General features: G+C 38.5%; 1 protein-coding gene across 3 annotated transcripts in view; it reads left to right on the forward strand.

The window, feature by feature from the left end:
* EIPR1 (EARP complex and GARP complex interacting protein 1) overlaps nucleotides 1-26,025 on the forward strand; it is a 96,477-nt gene extending 70,452 nt beyond the window's left edge. Inside the window, exons 6-11 of one of the 3 annotated variants that reach the window (XM_069805871.1) lie at nucleotides 5,668-5,804; nucleotides 10,372-10,539; nucleotides 11,775-11,942; nucleotides 12,028-12,051; nucleotides 23,693-23,912; nucleotides 25,135-26,025. In XM_069805871.1, coding sequence (XP_069661972.1) covers nucleotides 5,668-5,804; nucleotides 10,372-10,539; nucleotides 11,775-11,942; nucleotides 12,028-12,051; nucleotides 23,693-23,867 — 672 coding nt within the window. In that variant the 3' untranslated portion in view covers nucleotides 23,868-23,912; nucleotides 25,135-26,025. Of the gene's footprint in view, nucleotides 1-5,667; nucleotides 5,805-10,371; nucleotides 10,540-11,774; nucleotides 11,943-12,027; nucleotides 12,052-23,692 lie in introns of all 3 variants that reach the window. The other 2 variants (XM_069805870.1, XM_069805873.1) reach the window with 2 other exon arrangements.
* Nucleotides 26,026-26,569: the final 544 nt, after the last annotated feature.

The raw sequence follows: 26,569 nt of genomic DNA on the forward strand, positions 1-26,569 counted from the left end.
TGATTTGTCTGAATGAATTTAATAATCACTACCATGAGTTAACTTCTTCCAGTTGATACTCTTTAGAAATTCTAAATATTTATGGACTTAATTGTTTATGATGTCTTCCCTAGCCTGTCTTCACTAGAAGGCAGTCAAGATCAAATAAGCATGTGCTGCGTAAGCCTATGAATATTTCATAAGTGGAATAATGACTTAGTGGTCTTATTTAGAATGCACTTGAACATCCATCAGATTTTTAGTCTTACAACTTCTTGGGTAAGAGGTGAGAGTTTCTTAGGGTTCACTCTTTTGTGTTTGTTTTTGTTTGTTTGTTTTTATTTATTCTGTTTAAAACAGCTGCTGCTGTAAGGGTAAGAAAACTGAAGTTATTAAATATTTTTTTTAAAAAGGCATTCAGGAGTCAAAAGGCATGTTTTCTCATTTATCAAGTAAAACATTTCTGGTTTTTTATCTTTCAAATAATTTCTAAGTGTTAAAAAAAACCCCAACAATATATTTTACATACTTCAAATTGTAATGGCCATTTTTATCAAGAAACTAAGCCAAAGTCATTTCCTTAAAGAAAATGCAGGACATCAATGTATTGATAAGTATTTAGTAGATTGCTGCAGTTGCTAAGCCTTTACATAGAAATTTGCATCTTTGGCTCTCCCTATATAATGACTGATAATCCCATTTTTTCAAATGAGAAAATTCTGAAATAAGAAACTAGTCTGTTTACTAATATCTACCAAGTGGATTGATTTTAATTAACAGAGATCTTCATATTTTTAACACTTTTATGCTAGCCTGTATTTTGTAGTAAAAATATTGCTTAAGTGTCGCTGGTAACCATTTATACGTACTAGGAAATGTAGCGTTTACTTTAATTTTGTACTACTTTTGTTATCTAGAAAGATGTTATAAGAATTTCTAAATTAATCAAATTAGAGCACTAGAACATTCTCCGTTTTCTACATATTTTGTTCCTGGGAGATGTTTTCTAACGGTTGGTGTCAAAGTCTGTGTTGTGGTTTAACCCCAGCCAGCAACTAAGCACCACACAGTCGCTCACTCATTCCCCCCCATCCAATGGGATGGGGGAGAAAAAATCGGGAAAAGAAGTAAAACTCATGGGTTGAGGTAAGAACAGTTTAATAGAACAGAAAAGAAGAAACTAATAATGATAATGATAACACTAATAAAATGACAACAGTAGTAATAAAAGGATTGGAATGTACAAATGATGCGCAGGGCAATTGCTCACCACCCGCCGACCGACACCCAGCCAGTCCCCCAGCGGTGATTCCCCACCCCCACTCCCACCAGTTCCTGTACTAGATGGGACGTCCCATGGTATGGAATACCCCGTTGGCCAGTTTGGGTCAGGTGCCCTGGCTGTGTCCTGTGCCAACTTCTTGTGCCCCTCCAGCCTTCTCGCTGGCTGGGCATGAGAAGCTGAAAAATCCTTGACTTAGTCTAAACACTACTGAGCAACAACTGAAAACGTCAGTGTTATCAACATTCTTCGCATACTGAACTCAAAACGTAGCGCTGTACCAGCTACTAGGAAGACAATTAACTCTATCCCAGCTGAAACCAGGACAGTCTGTCTGAGGGAAACAACTGACCTCCCAAATGCATGAGACAATTACTAATTTTTAGTCATTCTACCTTAGAATTAGTTCATACATTAACAAAACAAAACAAAAAAACAAACTAAAGCCAATTTCTGCATATAAAAACTTATTTATTAGATGAAGATAGTGTAGTAAGGGAACAGAGCTTACATGTTTCCGGTTACCATTTCATCCAGAAGTTTACAGAACTTTAGAACTGGTCCTCTAGCGTTGTTTTTCACATGTTGTTAGAGGAGAAAAGTACAGCCCTCTCAGCCACCCTTAGAAGAGAAGTTGATAAATTCTGCGATTTGTCTGCTTCATGCTGCTCAGTTCTAAGAATGGTTATGCTGGTCCATACCCAAATCCATCCAGCCCCAGTATTCTGCTTGAAGCAGTGGCCATAGCAGACTCCAAGGAAAAGTTCAGTGGAGCAAATGTATTGGATACTTTGCCCTTGACACTCAGTCAGTCTTCTACTTTTCTCAATCCAAGGATTTTTCTGAGCCGGTTAGGTTTGTCTGTTTAGTGTAACCCTCAATAGATCTTTCTTCCAAGGACTTTCCTGTTCTATTCTTGGACATAAGTAAGCTTTATGCATTCAAGTGTCTTTTGTCAAGGAGTCCATTGGGTGGAGAACCACTTTCTTTTGTTTACTGTTGAATCTGACTTATACAGGCTTCATTCAATGGCCCATAGGTCTTTTTTTGGAAGAGAGCATGAACAATTGGTTCACTGTCTCCATGCTGCTTGTGGTTTTTCTAGATAATTTCTGTGCCCTCTAGAGGTTAATATATTTTGCGGTTTGTTTTTTTTTAAGGATACTGCTTATCCTTTCCTCTTTCCAAATCAGTGCTTATGAGATGAAAATTTGAAGCAGAAAAAAAGGCATCTCAGTCCTTACTGATGTTTGATTAAAACGTCAATTACTACAACTTATTTTTATTTGAATACACGGAAGTCAGTCCTTCAAAGCTGGGATAGACTTTTTCAGATCCAGATACTTTGCTTTTGTAAAACCCCTTCCCTCACTGAGGATAATATATACAGTTCTATTCTGATCATGTTATGTTGCTTAATTTTTTTTCAGAACTGTCCATTTTTATTTCAAATCATTGCTCTCATGTAATTGTAGTATAATACTGTACTGCCCTTTTATTATTGTTCTTAATGTTACCAGCTTTAGGGACTGATCCACTTAAGCGCTTATAAACAGTATTAAATCCATCTATATTCTGATAACCATTTTACACGGTTTGATATTTCATTTTGTCCAGACTTTTTTCTAAAGTCAATGTGTGGTTCTTGCACAATGCAAGAACAATAGCTAATTCTGTTATCTAAAAGTAGACATCTGATCTTACTCGCTTCCTTTTTTTTTTTTTTTTTTTCCCCTTACTGTAAGTCACATTTTGTGTTTATAAAATATTATGATGAATTGTTGTCCTTCAGTATCCGGTGAGGCTCTCGGAGCTGCATGTCTTCATCTTCTGGGCAGCACAAATCCAAATCATCATGTGAGATTAATGCCTAAAATATACCTTTGTCATGTTTTCCTTTCCTTCTGTAGGCAACTTTTCTGCCTTTAAAGAAGTGGAGGGAAGAGTTCAAGATAAAAAGAAAGCTTGCTTACCTGTCTGTATATTTAGTTATGAATTAAAACTAAAGCTAAGGTTTTTTTGAACATGCATTTGTGATTCCAAACTCCTAGCTTTGTTTCCTTCAAGCTCATTTCTTGGATTTCCAAGAAGGAGACTTGCAGACTTCCTTCTGCTACATAAGGATTCCTTCTTATGTATGAAAATTTCCTCCCCTTACCTCTTAGCTGTCATTTGAATCATGTAGTTCCTTTCCAGCTCATAGAAGACATGCAGAAGAACATTGAACAACAGCTTACTCAGTAACTTCTGGGATTTCATTTTATTAACACAAGTTTACTATGAGTTGATTGGGAACTTGGCTGTATTCATAGTTGGACATCCATAGGAGGAAAGATGTAATTTAATTTCTGCAAGTGCTTAAGAATTGCTTGGAAAAGCAAGGATGACCAATCTAACATGTATGTGATTTTTTTTTTTCATATATGTTGTTAAGAAATAGTGCAGGATGCGTGTGCTGGCCTCACCCCTAAACTTCTGGCTGAAAAGAAAAAAAATTTCATCTTTTGATAATAGTTTACATGATAAAAGTTGAAATGGAGACTTTAAAAAAATAAAATATGTCTGGAATGCTGGAGAAAGTATTGTCTACTGCTGACAAAGACCTTCTGCCCAAGTCATGTTTTGGATATGTGATGCTTTCTGTCTCAAAAACAGATTTTGGAAATACCTGATGAAAGATGCTCTTTTTGTTGGTACTATCTCACTTTAACATTTGCTTCCCTCCTCTCCCCCAGTCTGAGCTTTGTGTGGCCAAGAGTGCTTACTAAAGAAAATTAGTTTAATTTTTTAAATAACCCACTCTAACTCTGCATAATCTCTTGTGCCTGGAATCTAGTATGTGTCAAAAAATAAACAGTGCACTTTATTATCCCACGTCTGGTGTCTTGTGCAGTATTTTTCTTTATATTAATAATCTGCAAGTTGTAGAAAGGCTTTCAGACAGTATTTGTACTTAAAGAGGAATGGTGCTAGAGGAGTAGATTTGACCACAGCATTATATCACTTATGAACACAGGAGCGATATATGATCCTGCATGCTGGGAATTCTACATTCTTAAAAAACCAAACAAACAAACAAAAAAAAAAAACCCAAACCAAAACCAACTGCAAAATGTTTGGAAGACAACACATCTTAGGTAGCATAGACTTCAGTGATAGAAGGGTTGTGATTTCTAGATTGTTAATCTGAATGCTAAATAAATATGATCTTCTGGGTAAAACTGTAATAGTAAAAAGTTAGCAATATACAGAAATGGACATTGGTACCATATACAAATAGATTTAAGCAGTCTTGTATTGCCAGCGTATTTTTCTGTTGACATCAGTTAAAGTTAATGTAAGCAGTATGTATGTTTTAGCCTTTTTCATCCATCAAAGTGTAATATTTGTGCTGAGAAAACTTCTATGTAATAGAATATTTATGATGTGTTAGGATTTAGGTAAAGGAGAAAAGTGATCCAACAAGATCCAGCACAGTAATCTGCTTTTGTGAAATACTTAATGAAACATTTTGAAATATGAACATCATGTGAAAGGTAACCAAATAAGTCTGCTGTCTGCCTAGCCTCTGGAAATTTGTATAAATTTTATATCTGATTAAAATGCAAGTATTTTGGTTTTTCTCCCCACCCCCTTTTAGATATTAAACAATCATTTTCAGTACGTGATTAGAAGTCAAAGTAATTTGCAGTGTTTGCAGCTTCATTTTTCCCCGCATTCACATGGAATTGGAGGATAACTTGCTGTACAACTTCAAAGAGAAAGTTGGTGGCTTTGTACCTTTTCATTAACTGTAGAGATGGAGAGCTGTCTGCTCAATGACATGCAAGCCTGGTTTTGGAACTGAAACCTTTAATTCTCACAGATTGTAGATTTGTGATCTAGTACTCACTGTTATTTTAATAGGCGTGTATGTGATGACGTGGGCACCTGGGCCTTGATTTTTTTATCTTTGAAAGCTGCTATATGTTTATTGAAGAGTCTTTGACACTGTTCCTACAGATAAAATTTGACATTTTGACATGGAAAAACAGTCTTGTAAGACTGTTCATGAAACTACATGCATGTGTGTGTTTGTCTGAGGCAGCTACAGATTTGTGCAATGTGCCCATATTGTCTATCTACTGTTTCAACAAATGATCTGAGGTTGCTTATTTTAGTTTATAAAGTAGTACAGTACTTCTTATATTTCTGGATACATTACACTGTATAAGCCTTTGTAAAAATTACTTTGTGAGATACAAAATCAGCCCTAGCTTTTAATTTTTTCCATTTTTTATCCTAGGATTTTGATAGTCTGTTACACTTGGAACAATAGGTTATTGTGCAGTTTTTGTCTTCAGTGGAACTAATTTCATTTTAGCGTTACATTTAGAAACATTGCCAGCTTTGTTTCATTATTTTAGCTCTCTAGTTCTACAGCCTTGGAAGGGAAAGGACAATTAAAATTTACTTCTGGAAGATGGAGTCCACACCATAATTGTACACAGATTGCAACAGCCAATGATACCACTGTTCGAGGATGGGATACACGAAGCATGAGGTAATGAGAAATTGCAGTCTTGTTCTCTAGAAAATACAGTCTCCTTTGAAAATAGATTTTTTCATTGCTCCTAACGTTTTGGTTGTTTGTTTGTTTTTTTTTTAATATTAGAAATGTGGCAAAGCTATCATTTATAAAAGGAATGGTTGGGCTTGCATAGCTGATATATTTACAATTTAGTAAAGGGTTTTCTCTGGGTTTCCCCCCTCAGCTTTAATTCTAACTTGTATGTTGAGTTTTACTGAACTATGTACTAGTCTCAAGATGATTTGCTCAATATATAGGCATTACCTGAATGAAGCTGTTCTGTAATTCAACCTGAAAGTGTTTTAACAGCAGTCCTGACTAAGCTATGAACTGTCTTCATAGCATACTATTTAACGGTAACTTTAATCTCTGAAGGTAGCTCACAGGTTAAGTTCACTCTTCACTTTTCTGATTTTAACAAATAGTATGCTATACTATATTATATTAAAGATTGTAGCATGGTGATTATATGAAACTACTGAATCTATCAAAATCATAGCCAAATCAATTAAAGCTTTGAATATACCTAATAAGGTGTGTTCCCCCCTGCTCAGCTGTGATTTTGATAAGCAAAGGAGTAATGTTGTGCACATCTGTTGCCATGACTACTAAAGCCTGTGCAAGCTTTTTTAAGATACGCTTTATCCCCTTAGCACATAGTAATTTATCACTAAACCGAGAAGACTGATGTCTTGTAATAACTTTTGTTGCCTTAAAGGGGGATGACTTTAAATTTAGTTCTATGGTTCCTGCCAGCTCAGGGGTGTAGCAATAAATCCCCGTGTTTGCCAGCCCGGGGTGTTTTTGCTGAAAAGGTTTATTTAATTTAAGGAACAAAAGCTAAAAATACAAATATAGTAATTAAAAGTCACTTCCTGTACATTTGTCATCAGGTTTGGAAGTCCTGTTCTTTGCCTTGTAAAAGGATATATAGAAATCTAACTTCGTATATATATGTGTATGCTTTCATTTATGAAGACTCTTAAATGAAGTGTACAAGAGAGGAAAGAAAGGTCAAAGGAGAAAGGGTGGGTTTTTAAGTTGCCTTTTTGTGATGTTTTTGTAATCATCCTATTTTTAATATATAGCATGCAGACCTTAAGATTAAAGCCTGTGTTTCTAAGCAGAAAATGTTAAATGTTGTGAAGTCTGCTACATGCTCTGTCTCATTAGAAAAAGCATCTCTATCTTGCATTAAGTGAATACTCTGAGTAACTTTTATGAAAGATAGATAGTCCAGATAGACATTAACAAGATTCTCAATGAAAGCGTAGGTTGGTCAACAAAAGCAAACCCCACAATTCTAATTACTTTAAGTGAAGCTCAGGTTAGATAGTCCTTGAACCAATTTACGAGTACTAGGCTATGCCAAAGAGCTGTTTGCAGTGTACTTGAAAAATATGTGCAAGACTAAGTCTCATCTGCAATTACACTGTAATATGTCTAGAATGATGTGAATATTTGATAATGACTAGTTAGGCTAGAAGTAGGAGTTTAAAGTCAGGGCAGTATAAAATGTGGCAGTATAAGAAGCAAAAAATGAGGAGGGGTAGGGAATCAAGGACAGAAAACTGCTATACTGGCAAAGAATAAGAGAGGAGAGATACTAAAGAAGTAGCTAGAAATAGCCACTTCCACATAGTGCGATTATGATAGCTGTAAGATAGAGGGAGTATATTATTTTGGACATAGCAAACAAAGAAGGGGAGGAAAAAAAGATGTTGGTGGGAAGACTCCTAGACTAGACTGGTCTTAATCCTAGACTAGCAGTCTTAATCAGAGAAAAGCTTGTGAAGCAGAGGAGACAGACACTAGGCTGAATGGATTTAAAGAGAGAATTGTATCAGGAAAATTCAGACTCCAAGAACATATTCTAAAAAATATGAAAAAAGAATATGAGAAGGTGGAGCCAGTAGCTGGAGAAAAAGTTCATGTGGTCTGGCCTTAATTCATGATGTGAGTGGGAAATTCAGTGTAGGTATTATTGTCGTAGGTAGCATGATAGAGTGAAAGAAAAGAATATTCATGTTTGGGAAGTGTATTGGCTTTGTGTGGCAAGGTTTTGGTAGTGGGAGGGTTACACGGGTGGCTTCTGAGAAGCTGCTGGAAGCTTCCCCCATGTCTGACAGAGCCAATGCCAGCCGGCTCCAAGACGGACCCACCGCCGGCCAAGGCCGAGCCCATCAGCAATAGTGGTAGTGCCTCTGGGAGAAGAGATTTAAGAAGGAAAAAAAGTTGGTGGGACAGAAACGGCAGCCAGAGAGAGGAGTGAGAATATGTGAGAGAAACAGCCCTGCAGACCCCCAGGTCAGTGCAGAAGGAGGTAGAGGAGGTGCTCCAGGCACTGGAGCAGACATTCCCCTGCAGCCCGTGGGGAAGACCATGGTGAGGCAGGCTGTCCCCCTGCAGCGCAGGGAGGTCCACGGGGGAGCAGATCTCCACTTGCAGCCTGGGGAGGACCCCACGCCGGAGCAGGGGGATGCCCAAAGGAGTCTGTGAACCCACGGGAAGCCCGCGCTGGAGCAGGCTCCTGGCAGGACTGGCAGATCTGTGGAGAGAGGAGCCCACGCTGGAGCAGGTTTTCTGGCAGGACTGGTGACCCCGCGAGGGACCCACACTGGAGCAGTCTGTGAAGAACTGCAGCCCGTGGGAAGGACCCACGTTGGAGAAGTTCGTGGAGGACTGTCTCCCGTCGGAGGGACCCCACGCTGCAGCAGGGGAAGAGTGTGATGAGTCCTCCCCCTGAGGAGGAAGGAGCAGCAGAAATAACGTGTGATGAGTCCTCCCCCTGAGGAGGAAGGAGCAGCAGAAATAACGTGTGATGAACTGACCGTAAACCCCATTCCCCATCCCTCTGTGCCACTGGGGGGGGGGCGGGGGGTTAGGTAGAGAATCTGGGAGTGGATTTGAGCCGGGGAGGAGGGAGGGCTGGAGGGAAGGTGTTTTGAGATTTGGTTTTGTTTCTCATTACCCTACTCTGGTTGATTGGTAATAAATTGAGTTAATTTTCCCCAAGCTGAGTCTGTTTTGGCCATGATAGTAATGGGTGAGTGATCTCTCCTTTCCTTATCTAGACCCACGAGCCCTTTGTTATATTTTCTCCCCCCTGTCCAGCTGAGGAGGGGGGAGTGATAGAATGGCTTTGGTGGGCACCTGGTGTCCAGCCAGCGTCAACCCACCACAGGATGGAAAGGGATCGAGTGGTCAGAATGATAGTTAAGTTGGGATAAAGACTTTCATGGTAGGCACTGCTGAATATACAGTGGACAGTGGTATTTCTTTTTGAGCCTTTACACACATTTCCATGAGCAATGCAAGAAGTGCAAGAAAGAAGTGAAAGGTGCAATAAAGGAGGAAAAGTGTTCTATTGCTGCAAGCATGTTTGAGATTTAAAAATTTTCCCATAAAAATGTTTCAAGAAATTAAGAGGAAATGTTGAATTCAGCTCCTAGAATATCTGGTAGAAAGGCATACCTCAGTGATATCCTTAATCTCTGAAATTGAGAAGAGTATTGACCTCGGATATCTAGGTAATATCTTCTATCCCGAGTGACTGCCATAGCTGTCAGGATAGGGCTTAGTATAGGCCTGCTATACTTTGAATCTCTCCTTATGGAGCTACTTTCCTTTGTATTAGTAGTTAGGTATTAACAGCAAGAGACTTCTCTGTCTGGTCTTGACAGGAGACCATATGTACAGCGCAAGAAATACAAAGTTTTGGTCAGTCTATGTTTTCTGAAGAGAAACATCTTTCATTCTAAGAAAGAAAAAAGTTTACAAAGTGTTGACAAGTTCTGGTGAAGGTTGTAGGAGACTGTCAAATCTAAGCAAAGCTTTGGTAGATGGTGGCTTTGAGAAAACTGGTAATGCAATAGTGGAAACAAAACAAAACCCAAGTTTAAGAGGCAAGGTAGGGAGAGAAACTGGTGGAACATGATATTTTGAATAAGGATGCTAGGTTGTTAGCAGTACTACAAATGTTTTCTGAAGCGGTCCAGATGGATGAGTATGCACATGGCTTGAGTAGTTTAAGGGCCACAGGTAAATTAATGATAAATGCCAGAGCTCAAAAAGGTTAAGTTCAAAATAGTGCAATAATGAAAAGCTGTTGTTCATATGTGTTGCATCCCTTGCATCTCAGCTTTTCATGTAGGGAGAACTAGATGTCATAAATACAGAATTAATATAATTACTTAGGGGTGAAGAAGCTCTTATCTGAAAATATTGTGGTTTAGTAGCAGAGATTTCATAACAGTTGTCAAGAGAGCTGTGCTAGAATCATCTGGAACAACTGTTTCCTTTTAGCTCCAGACGATCCTAATGCAAAGAAGGAAAGAGCAAAGCTTCAATGCAAGCTGAGAAATCTATACAAGTCACTGTTGTTAACAGCTGGGATTTCCCTAAACTATGTACCAGCGGTGGGAACTCTAGGTCTGCGGGTGCTAAGGGGATTATGCAAGTTTCCAGGGAAACAGATTCCTGTCAGTGGAGTGCAGTTAGCTTTTTATAGACCATTTAATTTTTTTAATGTGTTTTACAGACAGATATATTGCATAGAAAATGCACACGGACAGCTGGTACGAGACCTAGACTTTAATCCCAATAAACAGTACTACCTGGCTAGCTGTGGAGATGACTGCAAGGTGAAATTCTGGGACACAAGAAATGTCACTGAACCAGTGAAGACACTAGAGGAGCATTCCCACTGGTAGAACAAATTATCTGCATGCTGATTTGTGGGTGGATGGCTTATGTAATTTATTCAGCTAATTATTTTACTGTTTAGGAACAATGCAAACTAACTATGTTTGTGCTATTGTGAATAATCATTTTTCCGCACAGAGGAAGGGTTTCAATGTGTGAATGTTCCTTGTGTGATTGTAAATTAAGAGTTTAGACAACGTTAGTCTAATTGGCAAGAAACTGTCGTTAACATTGTTGGGAGATAGGGTACACCTTTGAGAAGCACAGCACGGAACTTGGCTTGTAGGGGCCAGCTGGGACACAGGTGTGCCTGCTCAAATTGAGCCTGATCTGTTGCACCTGATGTGCAGAAAATCAGCTGCCATCTATCCTTCTGTTGTGGAATGGTTGAAATGCTCAATAATTCAGCCACACTTTTTTTCATGCTCTTCACAGCCCTTAAGCCAGAATATACAAGAGTCATTTTATTCTCTGAGATAATATTTAGAGCCTGTATCTACTGCTCTGGCCTGTAGTTGGAGCAAGGAGAGAATCTTGTCTGATGTTTGCAGACTTCAGTGGTTAAGAAAAGATGAGCAGCTCATATTTTACAAAATTTGGGTTGGAGTAATTCTTGGAAAATAAATCTGGACCCTGAAGCTACTTTGAGGGGAATGAAGATGTGAATTAACAGAAGCAGCATTCATACTTTTTTCCAGAAGATTAAAAGAAAAAGAATAAAACAAGAACCATAAGACATTTGGTATTAACTTGATATGTAAAATGTTAAAATTGAAGAGAAATATAATCCTACTTTTGTTTTAGAGTCTATTTTAAACTTTACTGTAAGAATGTTGTGAGATTTTGTTTAACAGGGTATTTCTAATCCATATTTTGCTCTGGGCAAATTTTTATATTTAGAACTTAAATATTTATCTGACTTACTAAACAATGAATTGGCATGTACCCTCAAGGAATGATACCACTGAATAGTGTGTTTTGTTCTTTGTTTTTTGGGTTTTTTTTTTTTAATTATTTGTTGAGTTTTAAAGACACCTCAGAAAACAGATCATGTGGAAGCTTAAAAGCCATATGAAGATGGCAGTCTTTGGAGTGAGGCACATCACTTCTATGCATACTTACAATATTTAAGTCACAGATCAGTTTTTAGTGCTGTTTTTAGAAAAAAAAAAAATCCTTTAACATTGATGCAGTACCTGCCAAGAATAGCCTTTTGTTCTTTCTGATTTCATTTTTTAGGGTCTGGAATGTCAGATACAATCATTCTCATGATCAGCTGATCCTTACAGGAAGCAGTGACAGCAGAGTTATTCTGTCTAATATGGTATCAATTTCTTCTGAACCATTTGGGCATATGGTAGATGATGACGAACTAAGTGACCAAGAGGACCAGCATCAAGAAGAGAAGTATGAAGTTTCCTGAGTTTTATGCAGATGCTTATAGTTGGTCTTTTCAATGTAATGGTTAACATGCTATTTTTTTGCTGACTAGGATTTTTGTATACCGGCCTTTCTGGTAAGTAGTTCTAATTCCTACTTCGTTCTTCTTTTACTCAGTCTTGGGTGCAATACACAATTTAAATCTGATTGGCGCGGTCATAATATGTTCACTGGTAGGAAGGGGATGGTGATGCCAACGACCAGTCCTAAAGTCCACTGGATCAGTGAAAAGATTCACTTTAAGGGAGCTCTGGATCAAGTCAAGCACATACAATAATCTGGGTTAAGTGAGCGTTGAAAAATCTGCTTTTTGCATTTATTCTGTGTATGTGTTCTAACCTTGAGGAAATATTACCAGTCTAATGGTGAGCTTCTGCACAGGCAGAAAAAAGAAGTATAAATACATTAACTTTTTTGTCCATTTCACACTTAATATTGCTGACTGCTCTAGAAACCAGTAACTCATCAGACCTTACTTTAAGCAAAACAAAAGTTTGGGGTTTTTTGACAGTCTTGGTAGAGAAAAATGCATGTTATTGCAAGCATTTCTAAACAGCATCCGCTTGGGTGTGTGAGAAATCACGTATTTTGCATGTGAATTTTGGAGAGATGGGGTTTTTAGTAAATTGTTAACTGAAATGCTGAAATAATAATTTCTTTATCCTCCATTTTTGTCTGCTTTCAACTTTTTCATTGTGCAATATATGATGCTTGTTTTGCGCTCTGTACTTCTTTATGAATATATAAATCTATATAGGGAGTTCTGTAGATCTAGTGTGGGCTGAGGCTTTCTAATTTTGTGACTAGCTTACATGGTGATCTTCAGCAAACTTTCTTTACAAAGTGAAGATAATGATACTGAAACTCATGTAAAATATTTTGAGACCAACAGGCTTTAGTCTGTATTTTTCTATTCTTTTCAACTGTCGATATCTATGTTCCTCATGTCTGTACTGAGCAGTTGTTTTGTTACTTCTGTTAATTTATTTTAATATGCAAAGCTGTCTGCAATGAAATAGGCAGATTACCTCCTGAACTGTCTTTTTAAATGAAGAATAGTCAGATGGGATGAGGAACAAGGAAATTACAAAAAAGATCCCCCGGTTGCTCAGCTCTGTTTGCTAGAAGTTTCAGTTAAAATTCTAAATAAAGTTTAGGTTACTTCTCTAGTTGCATTTTTAAGGTTGCTCTTGCACCTTTATTTTATGAATAATGATGTAGTTTTGCTCCGAATAGTTTTGACATTTTGGCTTCACATAAAGGACTTGGAAACCATTTTTTTAAAATCTTAAATAAGGAAGCTATCCCATATATAGAAATGGTTCATTTTAAATGTACAAGATGCCTCTGGAGGCAATAGGTGATGTAAGTGCCTAGAAAATCAAGGTGTATCAAATTAAGTACCTAGAAATTTGCTCACATCAACAGTACATACTTTCTAGAACATAACTAAACTACAGCATTTTAAATATGATGTACCTTTTGGTTCCTTACATTTGGCTGGGGATTGCAATTTATTCTGTTCTGGATGGAAGATAAATAGCGTTAATGGAAGTGAGAAAGATACTTTTTTTTTTTTTTAAATATGGTGGAAATGTGTTAATATAAACAAAATCACAAGTAAATAGTGTTCTGACAGATGTTGTATAGTAGGGTATCTGGAGTTCTGAATTTCTGTTGATTGTAGACCGTGTAGGTTGCCTTATTAAAACACAAGTGATTGTTTCTAGAATAGGAATTTTTGAAACCAAGAATATGCAAAGCAATACAACAAATATAATGCATCTTTTCCTTTGGCTATGGGATGGATGTAAACCACATCATGACTGACTTGTATAGCAATGATGTAGAGCCCTTGCCTGTTTCCGGAAGCTACAAGAGTACCAGTACTGCATTTGCCTTTTAAATACATGTTTTTCAGCTGCTAATCTGTTCTCTATAAAACCTGGGAAATCACATTAGCTTTTGTAACATTTAATTGGTACTGTAAGAGTCTTGTTTTGTGGGTTTTTTTTGTCCCCCCCTCCTTGTTCTGAGTTGAGCTGGAAGGATGTTTGCAAGGTGCTCACCAGCCTTGAGCTGTTGCCAGCTGAATGTCTGTTTAGTTCTGAGCACACTAATGAAGCAGGGCATAACAGCTGTTGGGAATACTTCTTGTTAGTCAACCACTAGTGCCAAATATTTAGCCTTTAGTACTCGTTTCCCTCCTGGAGACCTCTTTGAAGAGTCTGTTCCACCATTCTGTGGGTACTGTCTCTTGTGTAAAACAGGTTTTTATTGTACGGTTTGGTGTGGTGTGGGGGGTGTGTGTTTTGGTTTTTTGCTTGGGTGTGTTCTAGACTTTCAAGACAGTGTTATAGCCTCATGGGGTTCAATTTTATCCTGTTTTGGAGGGCATCTGATTTGCTATTAATTAGCACACAAATCTTGAAAAAGAAAATGTCCTTTCTGGGTGTACCTTGAAATACACCAGGAAGAGCAGGTGTCTGTACAACTAGTATCTCCAGCCAGTCACCTTCAGACTGAGTGACCAAATGTATCTGAAAAGAAGGTTGAAATATCGAGTGGAAAGAAGAAAAAAGGCTCTTTCCTCAGGGGCTACCTATTTTTCATGTTCTGAATAAAGTAACTTGTAAAAATATTTATTGGATTAAATATAAAAATGAAGAGTATGTACCAGTTGTATCTTCAAAGTTTGTTTTGGGTTTTTTTTTTCTGCTTAGCAAATATCCCCATATTTTAAAAACGTTGAATTGTAATACCAATGTGCACAGCTAAGACTTCTGAGATCTTTAAGGCTCATGTTAATTTTTAATATATTTTGTAGTAAACTTTCTAATTTTTATCGTATTGCTTGGCTAGAGACAGAAGCAAGTAATATGTCAGTTTAACACTTCATTGTTCAGCCATGTAGAACAATGCATGAATCTACCCACTCGTTTATTCTTCACAGATTTTCTGTAGTAACTGCCTACTTTTTAAGGTTTGCAACTGCAAAATAACTATTTGGAGGTAACTTTTTCCTTTTTAAGAAAAGAGTACAGGTTCACTGAATAATGAATAGACAACAATCCAAAAGTTGCTGTTCTATTGTTACTAAGGAATTATTCTTTGAGGTTTCTCCTCTGGGTGGTTGTCCATGTATGTCTTTGACATCTTGGAACTCTATGTGCTCCCATCTTGGAGACCAGAACACGCTTACATAAGCAATAAAACTAGAACTATTGCATGAGGATCTGTCACTTGTTGCAATCGAGTGACCTTTAGTTCCTCTTAACTGCTGATTCAGATCAGAGCAACTAGTTTGCGGTCTCTTCCCTACTTTTAAACTGCTATTGTTGTTGTTTCTCTCATCAGTCATAAAAACATTAAGAGCAGCCTCCCTGTTTCATATCAAAGGTCTCCCTAGCCTGTACATCATGTCTCTTGATAGTGGCCAAGAGGAAAGATTATAAAAACAGGAAAAGGAGATGATACCTCCCCTGGGTATGCTTCTAGCCCCTGACTATTTGCAGATCAGGGACCTTTAGTGCCTTCTGAATCATCTTTGGAGACTTCTGATCCTTCCCTTTAGAATTTTGTTTTGCCATCAGCCATATTCTCGAGTTTATCTCTTCTCACTAACAGTGGCTTTTGTTTGTTCCAAAACATGCTAGCTGTGCATGCATTGCCTTTGTGAAATGTGTCTAGGAGAAATATGCCAACTGCATTTGTTTTCTTGCACTGAATAAGGAAAAGCATCAGTGCTTTCTGTCTGGGAAGCCCAAAGCCTCTGTCGAAAGTAGGTAGTCTAAAAAGGATTGAGCTGTCCGCAGAGAGGAGTTAAAGGGACGTGGCCAGAGGAGAGCTATGGTGTATTCTGGTCAAGTCCCTAGTCTGGGTAATTTAATGCACAATTCAAATACGGAAAAAAATTAGCTGAGAAATAGGGAATGAAATGCTGTACTCCTAGCTTAATTTCTAGCACCTTGATCCAGAGGTATAAAAAAGTGTACAAAACAAATGAAAACAGAACAGAAGAGGTGAGTATTTGGGGCGCATTTAGCTTTCATCCCCAAGACAAAGCTCGTGCACCTGGACAAGAATATAGGGAGTGATTTTCAATGTATCAGTTTGAACATAACATTTAAAACATGGGGTCATTCCACATCTATGAATGTAACTGATTAAGGTGGGCTTCTCCTTGTCCTCTCTTTAGTGGCTTTGCACTCTGGTGTTGCAAGGACTTCCTCTCTGCAACACTGAACTTGCCATGATTCCAAAGCTCCTAAAAGTGTCTGTCAGTTCCCTTCTAGACATCTGCAGAGCACTGTCTTCCTTCAAAGGGAGGTGGTGACTGTCTTACATCCTTTCTTTGTTCTTTGGTCATCCAAAGTCCTTATGTTAGTGAGTCTATATTTTGTTGTATTAAACTAGTCTGGCAGTCATTTTAATTCTACATTGCTATTTCTAACAATAAACAAAACCTACTAGGTTCTTGCAGTTTAGTGTGACCATCTTTACTCACCAAGCAGGATTCCTTTTCTTTAGTTATTGGAATATACTTATGTGGTGGGTTGACCCTGGCTGGATGCCAGGTGCCCACCAAAGCCATTCTATCACTCCCCCCTCCTCAGCTGGACAGGGGGGAGAAAATATAACAAAGGGCTCGTGGGTCTAGATAAGGAAAGGAGAGATCACTCACCCATTACTATCATGGCCAAAACAGACTCAGCTTGGGGAAAATTAACTCAATTTATTACAAATCAACCAGAGTAGGGTAATGAGAAACAAAACCAAATCTCAAAACACCTTCCCTCCAGCCCTCCCTTCTTCCTGGGCACAACTTCACTCCCAGATTCTCTACCTAGGCCCCCCCCCCCGCCCCCCCCAGTGGCACAGAGGGATGGGGAATGGGGTTTACGGTCAGTTCATCACACGTTATTTCTGCTGCTTCATCCTCTTCAGGCGGAGGACTCATCACACTCTTCCCTGCTGCAGCGTGGGGTCCCTCCCACGGGAGACAGTCCTCCATGAACTTCTCCAACGTGGGTCCTTCCCACGGGCTGCAGTTCTTCACGAACTGCTCCAGTGAGGGTCCCTTGCCCGGGCTGCAGTCCTTCAGGCACAGACTGCTCCAGTGTGGGTCCCTCGCGGGGTCACCAGTCCTGCCAGAAAACCTGCTCCAGCATGGGCTCCTCTCTCCACAGATCTGCCAGTCCTGCCAGGAGCCTGCTCCAGCGCGGGCTTCCCGTGGGTTCACAGACTCCTTTGGGCATCCCCCTGCTCCGGCATGTGGTCCTCCCCAGGCTGCAAGTGGAGATCTGCTCCCCCGTGGACCTCCCTGGGCTGCAGGGGGACAGCCTGCCTCACCATGGTCTTCCCCACGGGCTGCAGGGGAATCTCTGCTCCAGTGCCTGGAGCACTTCATCCTCCTCCTTCTGCACTGACCTGGGGGTCTGCAGGGCTGTTGCTCTCACATATTCTCACTCCTCTCTCTGGCTGCTGTTTCTGTGTCTGTCCTGCAACTTTTTTTCCTTCTTAAAAATGTTTTCATAGAGGCACTACCACTATTGCTGATGGGCTCGGCCTTGGCCGGCGGTGGGTCCGTCTTGGAGCCGGCTGGCATTGGCTCTGTCAGACATGGGGGAAGCTTCCACCAGCTTCTCACAGAAGCCACCCCTGTAACCCCCCCCTCTACCAAAACCTTGCCACACAAAGCTGATACAATTTATTTGCCTTATAGGTTTGAATTTTAAACTCTGTAGGTCTGTGTTTGGTATACTGATGATACACAACGTGGGAAGGCCATTCGCTCCCTTAGAAGCACCAACAAGGTACATTCTGCATGTACAGCAGTGTTTTCATTCTTCATGACTTCTATGGCCAGAACTTCGTGACTAGACTGAATGGATAATGGAGGACTTGCTTTTTAAGAGAAAAAGCCTTTTCTGTATCCATACCAATGAAAAGATTTATATGGTCAATAGCATTTTGAACTTATACATCAGTCCTGAAAAGGAAGCCGTCCTTAAACTTTAATTTTGCAGAATGAGCTACCAGATCCCGTAGCTCTCTTTGTGGTTTACAGGCTTAAGATATCTGCTGTGTTTTCATTGGCAGAACTGATTACTAAGGTCAGTAGGCTGCATTCTCCCTTATGCTACATTTTTTGACAATATGTTCTAAGCTTATCCTTATCTTTGTTATCTGTTGAAAAGGGTACCAGAAATTCACATTAAGAAATACATTTGTAGTGTGTTTCTGAAGTGTGATGTTTCCATCTTTTTCACCATAGATGTTAGCCACACTGTCCTTTGATACAAACAGAACAAAATCTAACACAAGCACTTCTCACCATTTTGCATTTAAAGCTGAGACATGTAAAGGATTGGTCCTTCCAGTACAGAGTATCTCATTGAGATAGTGAAGTTTTTAATGAGATTTTAAGTGTAGGAACCTATTTTGCAATCAGAATGGACCAGAGAGAAAATGGTGGGTGGCCTCTCTGTAGAAAGAGATTCCTTCAAAATTCCGTCTAAAGGAGGTGTGGTGTTTTCTACCTTTTGTGATAGAAACGTAGTTTGGAGCCTTTTGAATAGTAAATGATGTGGTTTCATGATAATACATACAAACTGTGTGATCTAACATAACACCTTTGTATACACACCAGTGACTTCAGGAGAATGAATTGTCAGCATTGATACTTTAAAAAGTATTTGCCAAACGTTCATGATAAGGCAGGCTTTCAGGGTATTTTCATACAGCTGCCAATTTTAATCTTGATGATATTTTGCTTGTGGTATTTATGTCTCGGAGAAATCTAGAAGTCATGGGATTATGCTATGGAATCCATGAAGAGACTCAATTAATTAAAACAGCTTAAATAGTTCCTGTCTTGGGGAATGCCAGTATTCAGGACTTGGTTGGATATGTAAGAAGCTGGGCCAAATCTAGTGCAGCAGCACTTTCCAATTCTTAGACTATTTTGCTTTAAAAATGTGTGTTTTTTTCCATACTATTTCTTTCTTTAACCCTTATCAGGAGATATACCCTCTTTAATTCATTTTGTGTATTAGGACAACTATGAAACATGTTGTATTAAAATATGAATTTCCTGTTTTTAAAGATAGCATTTCCTGTAGAAGCAGTTCAGAAGGCTATTGGTTTGGGTTTGTTTTGGGTTTTTTTTGGGGGGGGGGGGGGGGGGGGGGAGATAATGGTTACAATAATACGAATGGCCAATTATTATATATAAAAATTGTGTTCCAGTATAAGAGAGTGAAAGAGGAAGTAATGTGTTGTCTAGGCTTACCAGAAACAAAACCTTACAGTTGCTAAGTTTTCTCCTGCAGTTAAAGGGAAAGGGCATCCACAGGGCTTATTCTGGAATCTAATGACATGCTTTTCAGGATTCATATTGGACGCTGCAGTACATGTTGCTGCTCTGTTGAATCACATCTATTTCATAGTAATTTTTAGATTAAAGAGGATTTAATTTTGACTGTGATAAGGAATTAATGATTTTTGGTGACTCTGAAAAACATATTTTATTGAACATTGTGGTGACAATACAGAATCGCAAGCACTGAAAACTTAAGTGGTTGTTAGCATGAGAAGTAATTGGAAATAACAGCTCTCTACATGAAAACAATTATCCAAGGCTTAACAGGCTTCTCTCTCAAGTCTGTAACACAATTAACCTCAAAGTTATCTAGTAAAATGAAAGCTCTTCTCCTTTCATAGGAGAGGCTGGTAGGGGTCATGCTATGTGAATAACACTAAAGAGAGAAAGCGGTCCAGTTTCAGCTCTGTGTGGCACAGGTCTTAAATTTATGCAGGATGTAGGTAGAGATTACACGTTTCTTACTATGAGTTCTTGATGACATAAGAGTTTGATGCCTTGTCAGTTGGTGCAATGCAAGAACATATATAAGGAGAGAAAAAGGTATTTTAATCTGGCCAGAAAAAGTCCTTAAAATAGTACAGGAAAATGAGAAACTAAAGTAACTTTTTAAGGGGGAGGGAGATTTAGGACTAGAAAGAAAATATCTTACTAAGCTTGCCAGGCATAACAAGTGATTACCAAGTGTGCTTATCAAATATAGTCTAGTCAGACTGCTCTATCAGGGACCAACAGGCCAAGAACCTGCACCTGTGGTACACTAAACTAGCTATAGCATAGCAACTACATTTTTACACCCATAACCTGCAGCTTTTATGTCAAAACAGAAATTTCTGTGTTTTGGCAACAACCTGAATTATACTTATTAAAGTAGCATAGAATAAAGTTTACTTCATATCCACCTCTGTACAGCTACTCTTCCTGTTTCTTAACTTCTCTACCTGGGAAGAAATTTAAGGTCCTGAACTCTCCTCCCTGTTCCAAAACCTGCCAAAGATCTGCTGACTAGCCCAGTATCCAGTCCATTTTGAATGCTTTCCTCTTCTGTGTCCTGTGTTATGCATCTAATGTAAGAAGGCAGGTAACCTGGGCATTGTCATCAGGAGTTGGTAACTATGAAATGGGAAGTTTCTGAGATAAGAATAATGCACATGAAAGTATAGCAGTATAGCACAGTATTCTTTTAATCATTACTACATTATGAATAGAGTATTAGAAAAAATACACTTGTCAGTGCTATGACATATTAGGTTCTGAAATTACTTACTGTATGTTAAGGAGAAATAAAATTGTAGCAACTGATAAAAACAGAAGTATAATTAAAATATCTAAATAGAAGAAACATCTTAAGATAAATACAAGTTGTTTTGTACATGTTCCACTAGTATGTGCTGTGACCAAAATAATCTTTTTTTTGTAGGCTCTGTTTATATATGTGTGTATATGTATGTACACATATATATATTTTTAAAAGTTTTTGTTACCTTGTTTAAATAAATGTCAGTGTCATAGCTGTCAAGTCTATAAGTTCTTGCATTAACCAAACTATATTAAATATCTGGGGAGGTAGGAGAGTCTGAGCTGATTCTTTAAAAATGTGTAAAAGCTGTGTAAAATCTTGTTGAAAGTAAATAGGTTGTTGTGGGACTCTGAACAATTCTAAGTATTCTAGATTCATATAGATTCAAAAATAGTATTCTCAGCTTTCTGTGGATTACCAAAAAATTCACGCACATAGCCAAAATGCAGACAAATCTGAGGTGTTTTCTTGGAAGTTTATTAGGATGGGGTAAGGTGGTCTGTCTCCAAGAGATTCCTGTTGTGAGGGGAAAAAAACCCACCACAAACAAGCTTGCTCCTTTGGTGTTTTTAATTATTTGGAACAGTCTTTCACATTCATGAAATAAATTCTGCTCTTTATTCCAGTAGCAGAATCCTTTGGGGCTCATTACCCATTACGTAATCTAAAGGCTAATCTGTTTTCATTCATAGTACCATAAGCATTCTCTACAAACATTTTCTTTTGGATCTTCTGTATTATTCCTGAGACACATGTCATTCTGACATGACTTTTTTCCCATCCTGATTATCTTGTATAGTTTCTAGCTCTTTTACATGAAGTGATCACTTCCATAAGGATTTTCTCAGATTCTCAGTAACTGTCTCAAGGCTATGCTATTCTTATGTTCAAGTAGTCTATACATAATATTTTCACATATCTGCGCTATTAAAAAAAGCCAAAACCTAAAACCCCCCACAAACCACTGAAAACTGAACTCATGTGGCCTGAAGAACCACATGGAGTAGTATGCTTTCTTTTTCTGGGATGGCACAAAATTACTTTCATACCCAAGAAGTTCAGTGTATAGACAAAAATAAAAGACAGTTAAAAATTGTAGTTATAAATGGAAATGCCAAACAGAAGTTCATCTACAGGCTTCTTTCCTGAACACTCATTCCCCTATGACTTCTCTAAATTAAATTAGATGAACTGTGTTATTTAAAAGAAACACTGGAACAACTCTGAGCATACAGAAAATAGTATAATCTAGAAGCTTATTTGTTCTTGTTTATCCAACCTCTGGTTAAGTGAGACTCCTGGTTAACTGAAAGTCGGTCGTGTCCCCTGACAGCCATGTGCACCGTGCATTACTCCCCTGCTTATCCGGAGAGACATCTGAAACCTTCAGAATAATGGAGTTGTGGGTAAGTGGGTGAGCACCGCACGAAGCACATTGCTGTCTGGGGACATGACCAACTTTCACTTAACCAGGCATGTCAGTTAGCAGGAAGTTAGAAAAACACATTGCAGGAGATGAAGTGTCTGTGTGTGTGTGTTTATTAGCTCTCTGGTGTTAGATGGTTTGTATCAAAGTACATATTCAGGAGAACTGCAAAACAAGCCTGCTCTTTGCAATTAACCAGGGGCTGCGTGTTGTTTGTGCTGTGACCTTTTTTTGTTAGTTGACCTTAAATGTAGCATAACTAAATGATAAAAGTCCTTGAAACTAAGCATCTGAAGCTGTTCTGAAGTATCAGACTGCTTTTGGTTTATTCATTAAATTCAATTGAACTTTAATTGCGATGTTAGATTCACAGCTGGCTAGGCTGGCTAGGTGGAGCAGCGATATCCTGCAAGCGATTCAAATGTGATACCATATACGCTTTGTGATCGTAGAGACACGTGCTTTCAGAGAGCAGCAGTAAAGGGCAAAGACTGCCAATAACAACACTTCATTTCTGTAGTAGCAGCATCTGTTTAAATGATTGAGTGGCATTCACAAGGCTCTTTGGCTTTGCTTTCTGTTAGGAGGATTGCAGCTGTAATACAAGGCTGTTTCTGGGAGGCAGGGGGATGCTTCTGACTGATTCCTGTCAGACAGAGGTGATCCCCTGTGGGTGAAGGAGCTGTAAGGTCATCCTCTGAAAACTCACCTACCCTGTAGCTACAGAATAATGTGCTGTGGTTGTGTTCTGAGAGGAGGGACTGGCTCTGTGAGTGAAGGGAAGAAGGGCTGTTCTCAGCTAGCAGAGCACGATCAGTGACTCTTGGGTGGTTTGGACTTCAGAGAATTGCCTGAGTCTGTCCTTAAATATTTGCAATGCAAAAAAGAATCTGTCTCTCATGATGTAGGTGACCAGGAGCTTGGGTGTTGCAGTGAAAGGTGAGGTATACAATAATAGATGAGAATCTGGTGGTGTTATAACTCTAAGAATGGGAGACTAAAATTGAAGTGTTCAGAATGGTGCCTCCATCTCCCTTCCATTACTCCAGAGAGAATGGGTCCAGGATGGCAGCACAGGAAAGACTGTGACGTTAAGGACTGCAACTGCTTACCTATCTACACACCTCTAATAAGATTATATATTATTTTAAGAATTCAGTTAACAAAGGGGCAAAGGAAGGGATGGAGCATGGCGAGAGAAAAGATATTAATAAAAATGTGTGTTTAAGTGCATTTAGATCATACACTGTAGTTTAACTTGCTTTAGAGACAGAGATGCTTAGCGTAGGTGCTGAGAGACTGGGAAATGCACTCAAGTTGAGAATAAGAGGTACTTTGTCCCTCCAAATGGGGTCTTTAACATTGACTTGACTCTGCTGTGTTATCTAAAACATAGGTACATGCAGACATCTGGTATAAAATATTTCCTTAGAGCCTACTACTGCGTTCTTATACTTCAAATGGGAAGTTGTGTATCTAGATGTTAGTGACACTTAATATTGCCTTTTAAATCAAGTGTGTTCACAGATGCTTACGATTTTCTTCTTTTTTCTTTTTTTCTTTTTCTTTTTTTTTTCTTTTTTTTTTTTTTTTTTTTTCAATTTTAGGATTAAAGAGCCCCTTCAGGACAGTGTAATAGCTACCTATGAAGAACACGAAGACAGCGTATATGCAGTTGAATGGTCCTCAGCAGACCCGTGGCTATTTGCCTCTTTAAGTTATGATGGGAGACTTGTTATTAACAGGGTTCCCAGAGCCCTTAAATATCACATACTGTTATAATTTGTTTGGATTATGGTGGAGTTGTTATCTTGATGTACACAATTGGTAGGTATTGTTTAGGGGTTTTTTTTTTGAGAATCTATTTTTATTAAGTATAAATGTTAAGTTTTTGTTAAGAATATCCGTACTAATATAGACACTTTCAGTCTGCCTTTTGTATTTGCCTTGAAGAACTGTTGCATTTTCTGAAGGCTGTACTAGTTAGATGATTTTCTTTTCTTTTCTTTTTTTTTTTTAATTTTTTTTTTGTTTGCTTGAGGGGCTAATCACTTTGTGAATTATAAAGTTTCTGGAGATATTGGGTACTTCCCATACTATTACTTTATTACTTCAGCTTTATGCAAATATAGTGGATTACAGAGGTGGTGTTATGCTAATATAAAACTGGGACAATGTAGGGTGCACGTAGCAGAAGTGATCTACTTGTATACAAGAATAATATTTTATCTTTCTGATATAAGCAGCCTTCTGCTCTTGGCTAGGGCCACATTCTGCTAACTATTCTGGTCATTATTCAATGTTTATGAATACAGTTGGGAATGGTCTTAAAAGGCTTTCTTAATTCAGTCTAATATTTTAAACACTTCTTCTCCCATCTTGTGTATCCTAAGAAGAGATGTTAATTGTGAAGGTGAAACCTTCAAAATACATTTTTTCATTTAAGCCTTGTGGTAGCATTAACAAAGTACCATCCTGTAATTTGCAAACTAAATGCAATTTTGAGCTATGCGTTATTATTGGAAACAATATTAGTCTTTACCAAAATCTCTTATATACTCATGGAATGTATTATTCCATGTTTATAGAACTTAGTTGTGCTGTAGTATATTTTGAGGGACTCTGGAGCTATGCTGTTGTTAACCTGAAAAATCTCTTTATATTTGTGAGTAGTCTCTCCTTCTTATCCTTTTGGCTCTGTGCCATTCTGCAGTACGTTGACATGATGTAGCAGGCTTTCAGCTAAGCACAAAATATCCTTTGCTATATCCTACTGTTTGCAATACCTGACCTAGGCATTGGTGACTGTCTTGTTAACAAATGCTGAGAACAGACAGATGCTGCCCTGTAGGAGAATGCACAGAAAACTTGAAATGTCGATGGAAGGCATGGTGAAACATGCCTGTACGTGCTGACAACCCCCCTTTCCCCTTACATAGCTTGCATTAAGATGAAAATTCTGTTGCTTGTTCTTTGTGTACTCAGACTAACTGCAGCAGTAATTATTCCCTGTTGCCTTTTCATCCCTATTATTTCCCATTAACTTCAGAACCTGGGTATGTGCGACAGTGTTGGTTGTGGTAGCACTGTGTAAGACTGCTCTGAAGAAATGGCAATGAACATGGGATGGAAAAATCAATACCAGCCTCTTTTGTGATTTCTCTTGTTGCTATGGCAACTGTTGGTGTTAGTGTTGAGGGACAGCCTGCTGCTCACCTCTGCTTGTCCTTACCCACTCTTGGATTGAAACATGTCCAGATGTGATTTGTTGTGTATACACAGCTGCTTCTGTGAGAACATGCTTTGAGAGCATCACTGACTGCTATAGGCCAAAACATCCAGAAAAGATGAGTTGGGTTCTATTTCTGGCTTTCTTAAAGAGCTTGTTTGGAAGAATTCATAGGAGTGAAGTAATCCAATTAAATCATCTGTACTATTGTTTATATTTGTGTTACAATGCTGCCTGTCTGCTCCAAAATGAATGCTTCATTGGAAATTCTGATGGTCTGATTTTCTGCGTTAAGGTTTTAAACTTGTACTATTTCAGATTGTCTCAATCTGTAATTAGGCATGAGCTATTCACCTATATACCATAAGAAAAATTATATTTCCAAAACAGTAGCGCCTCCATCATCTGAATATCAAAATCCTTGGCTGGGCTGCAGCTTTATATGTGGAGCTTTCAATCTTCAGACGCAAACCTTGTCAGGTTCTACCCCCCGCCACTTCCCCCCCTGCAAAACCCCCACCAACCCAAACCTGCAGTGTATCTTTAGTATGCAGCAAAACTCTTTAAAACTTTCTTCATATTAGCAATAAATGAAACTTTATTGTCTGTTAATGTATATGTCTTGCATTGTGAAGGTGATGGGAAATTACGTAACAGTATGTGGGATTTGATTTTTAACATGTAATAAATGCAGGACAGATTTCAGACTAATTTTTATGTGGCTGTATTTCCTTTAATATTGTAAGCTAACACAAGCTGGAAAGCTCTGTAAACAAATAAGAAATGTTTTCTTTTGTTTTCATTTTGTTGAATGTGTATATCACTTAATAGGGAAGAAGAGAGGGGATGAACACTGGGAAGGAAGGGAGTAGCAGGTCAAATTTGAATGAAACACATTACAGTAGAATCAAGAGAGCAGGAAGGGTCAAGTTTTAATCATTTTCAGCTGTCTGTAAAGTGGGATCTGAGCTACATGTACAGCACTGGCAGTGATATGGAAATGACCTTCAGAAAAGGAAGGCTTTTGACAAGGTTTTATCCCAGTCTGTTAGAGAAAGCAAGCTGCTATAGGATAAGAGGAGGGGTTCAAAGATGGTTAAATAACTGATTAAAAGATAGGAAATAGGAAGCAGGAATAAATCATCACATTTCATGGTAAAAAGAAATTACCAATGAAGTCTTGTAAGGATCTATGCCTGGACCGGTGCTTCACAGTATATTCATTGACCTTTTTGGAAAAAGGGCTGCATAGAAA

This window comes from Haliaeetus albicilla, chromosome 18 (genome assembly GCF_947461875.1).
Source record: "Haliaeetus albicilla chromosome 18, bHalAlb1.1, whole genome shotgun sequence".
NCBI lineage: Eukaryota > Metazoa > Chordata > Aves > Accipitriformes > Accipitridae > Haliaeetus > Haliaeetus albicilla.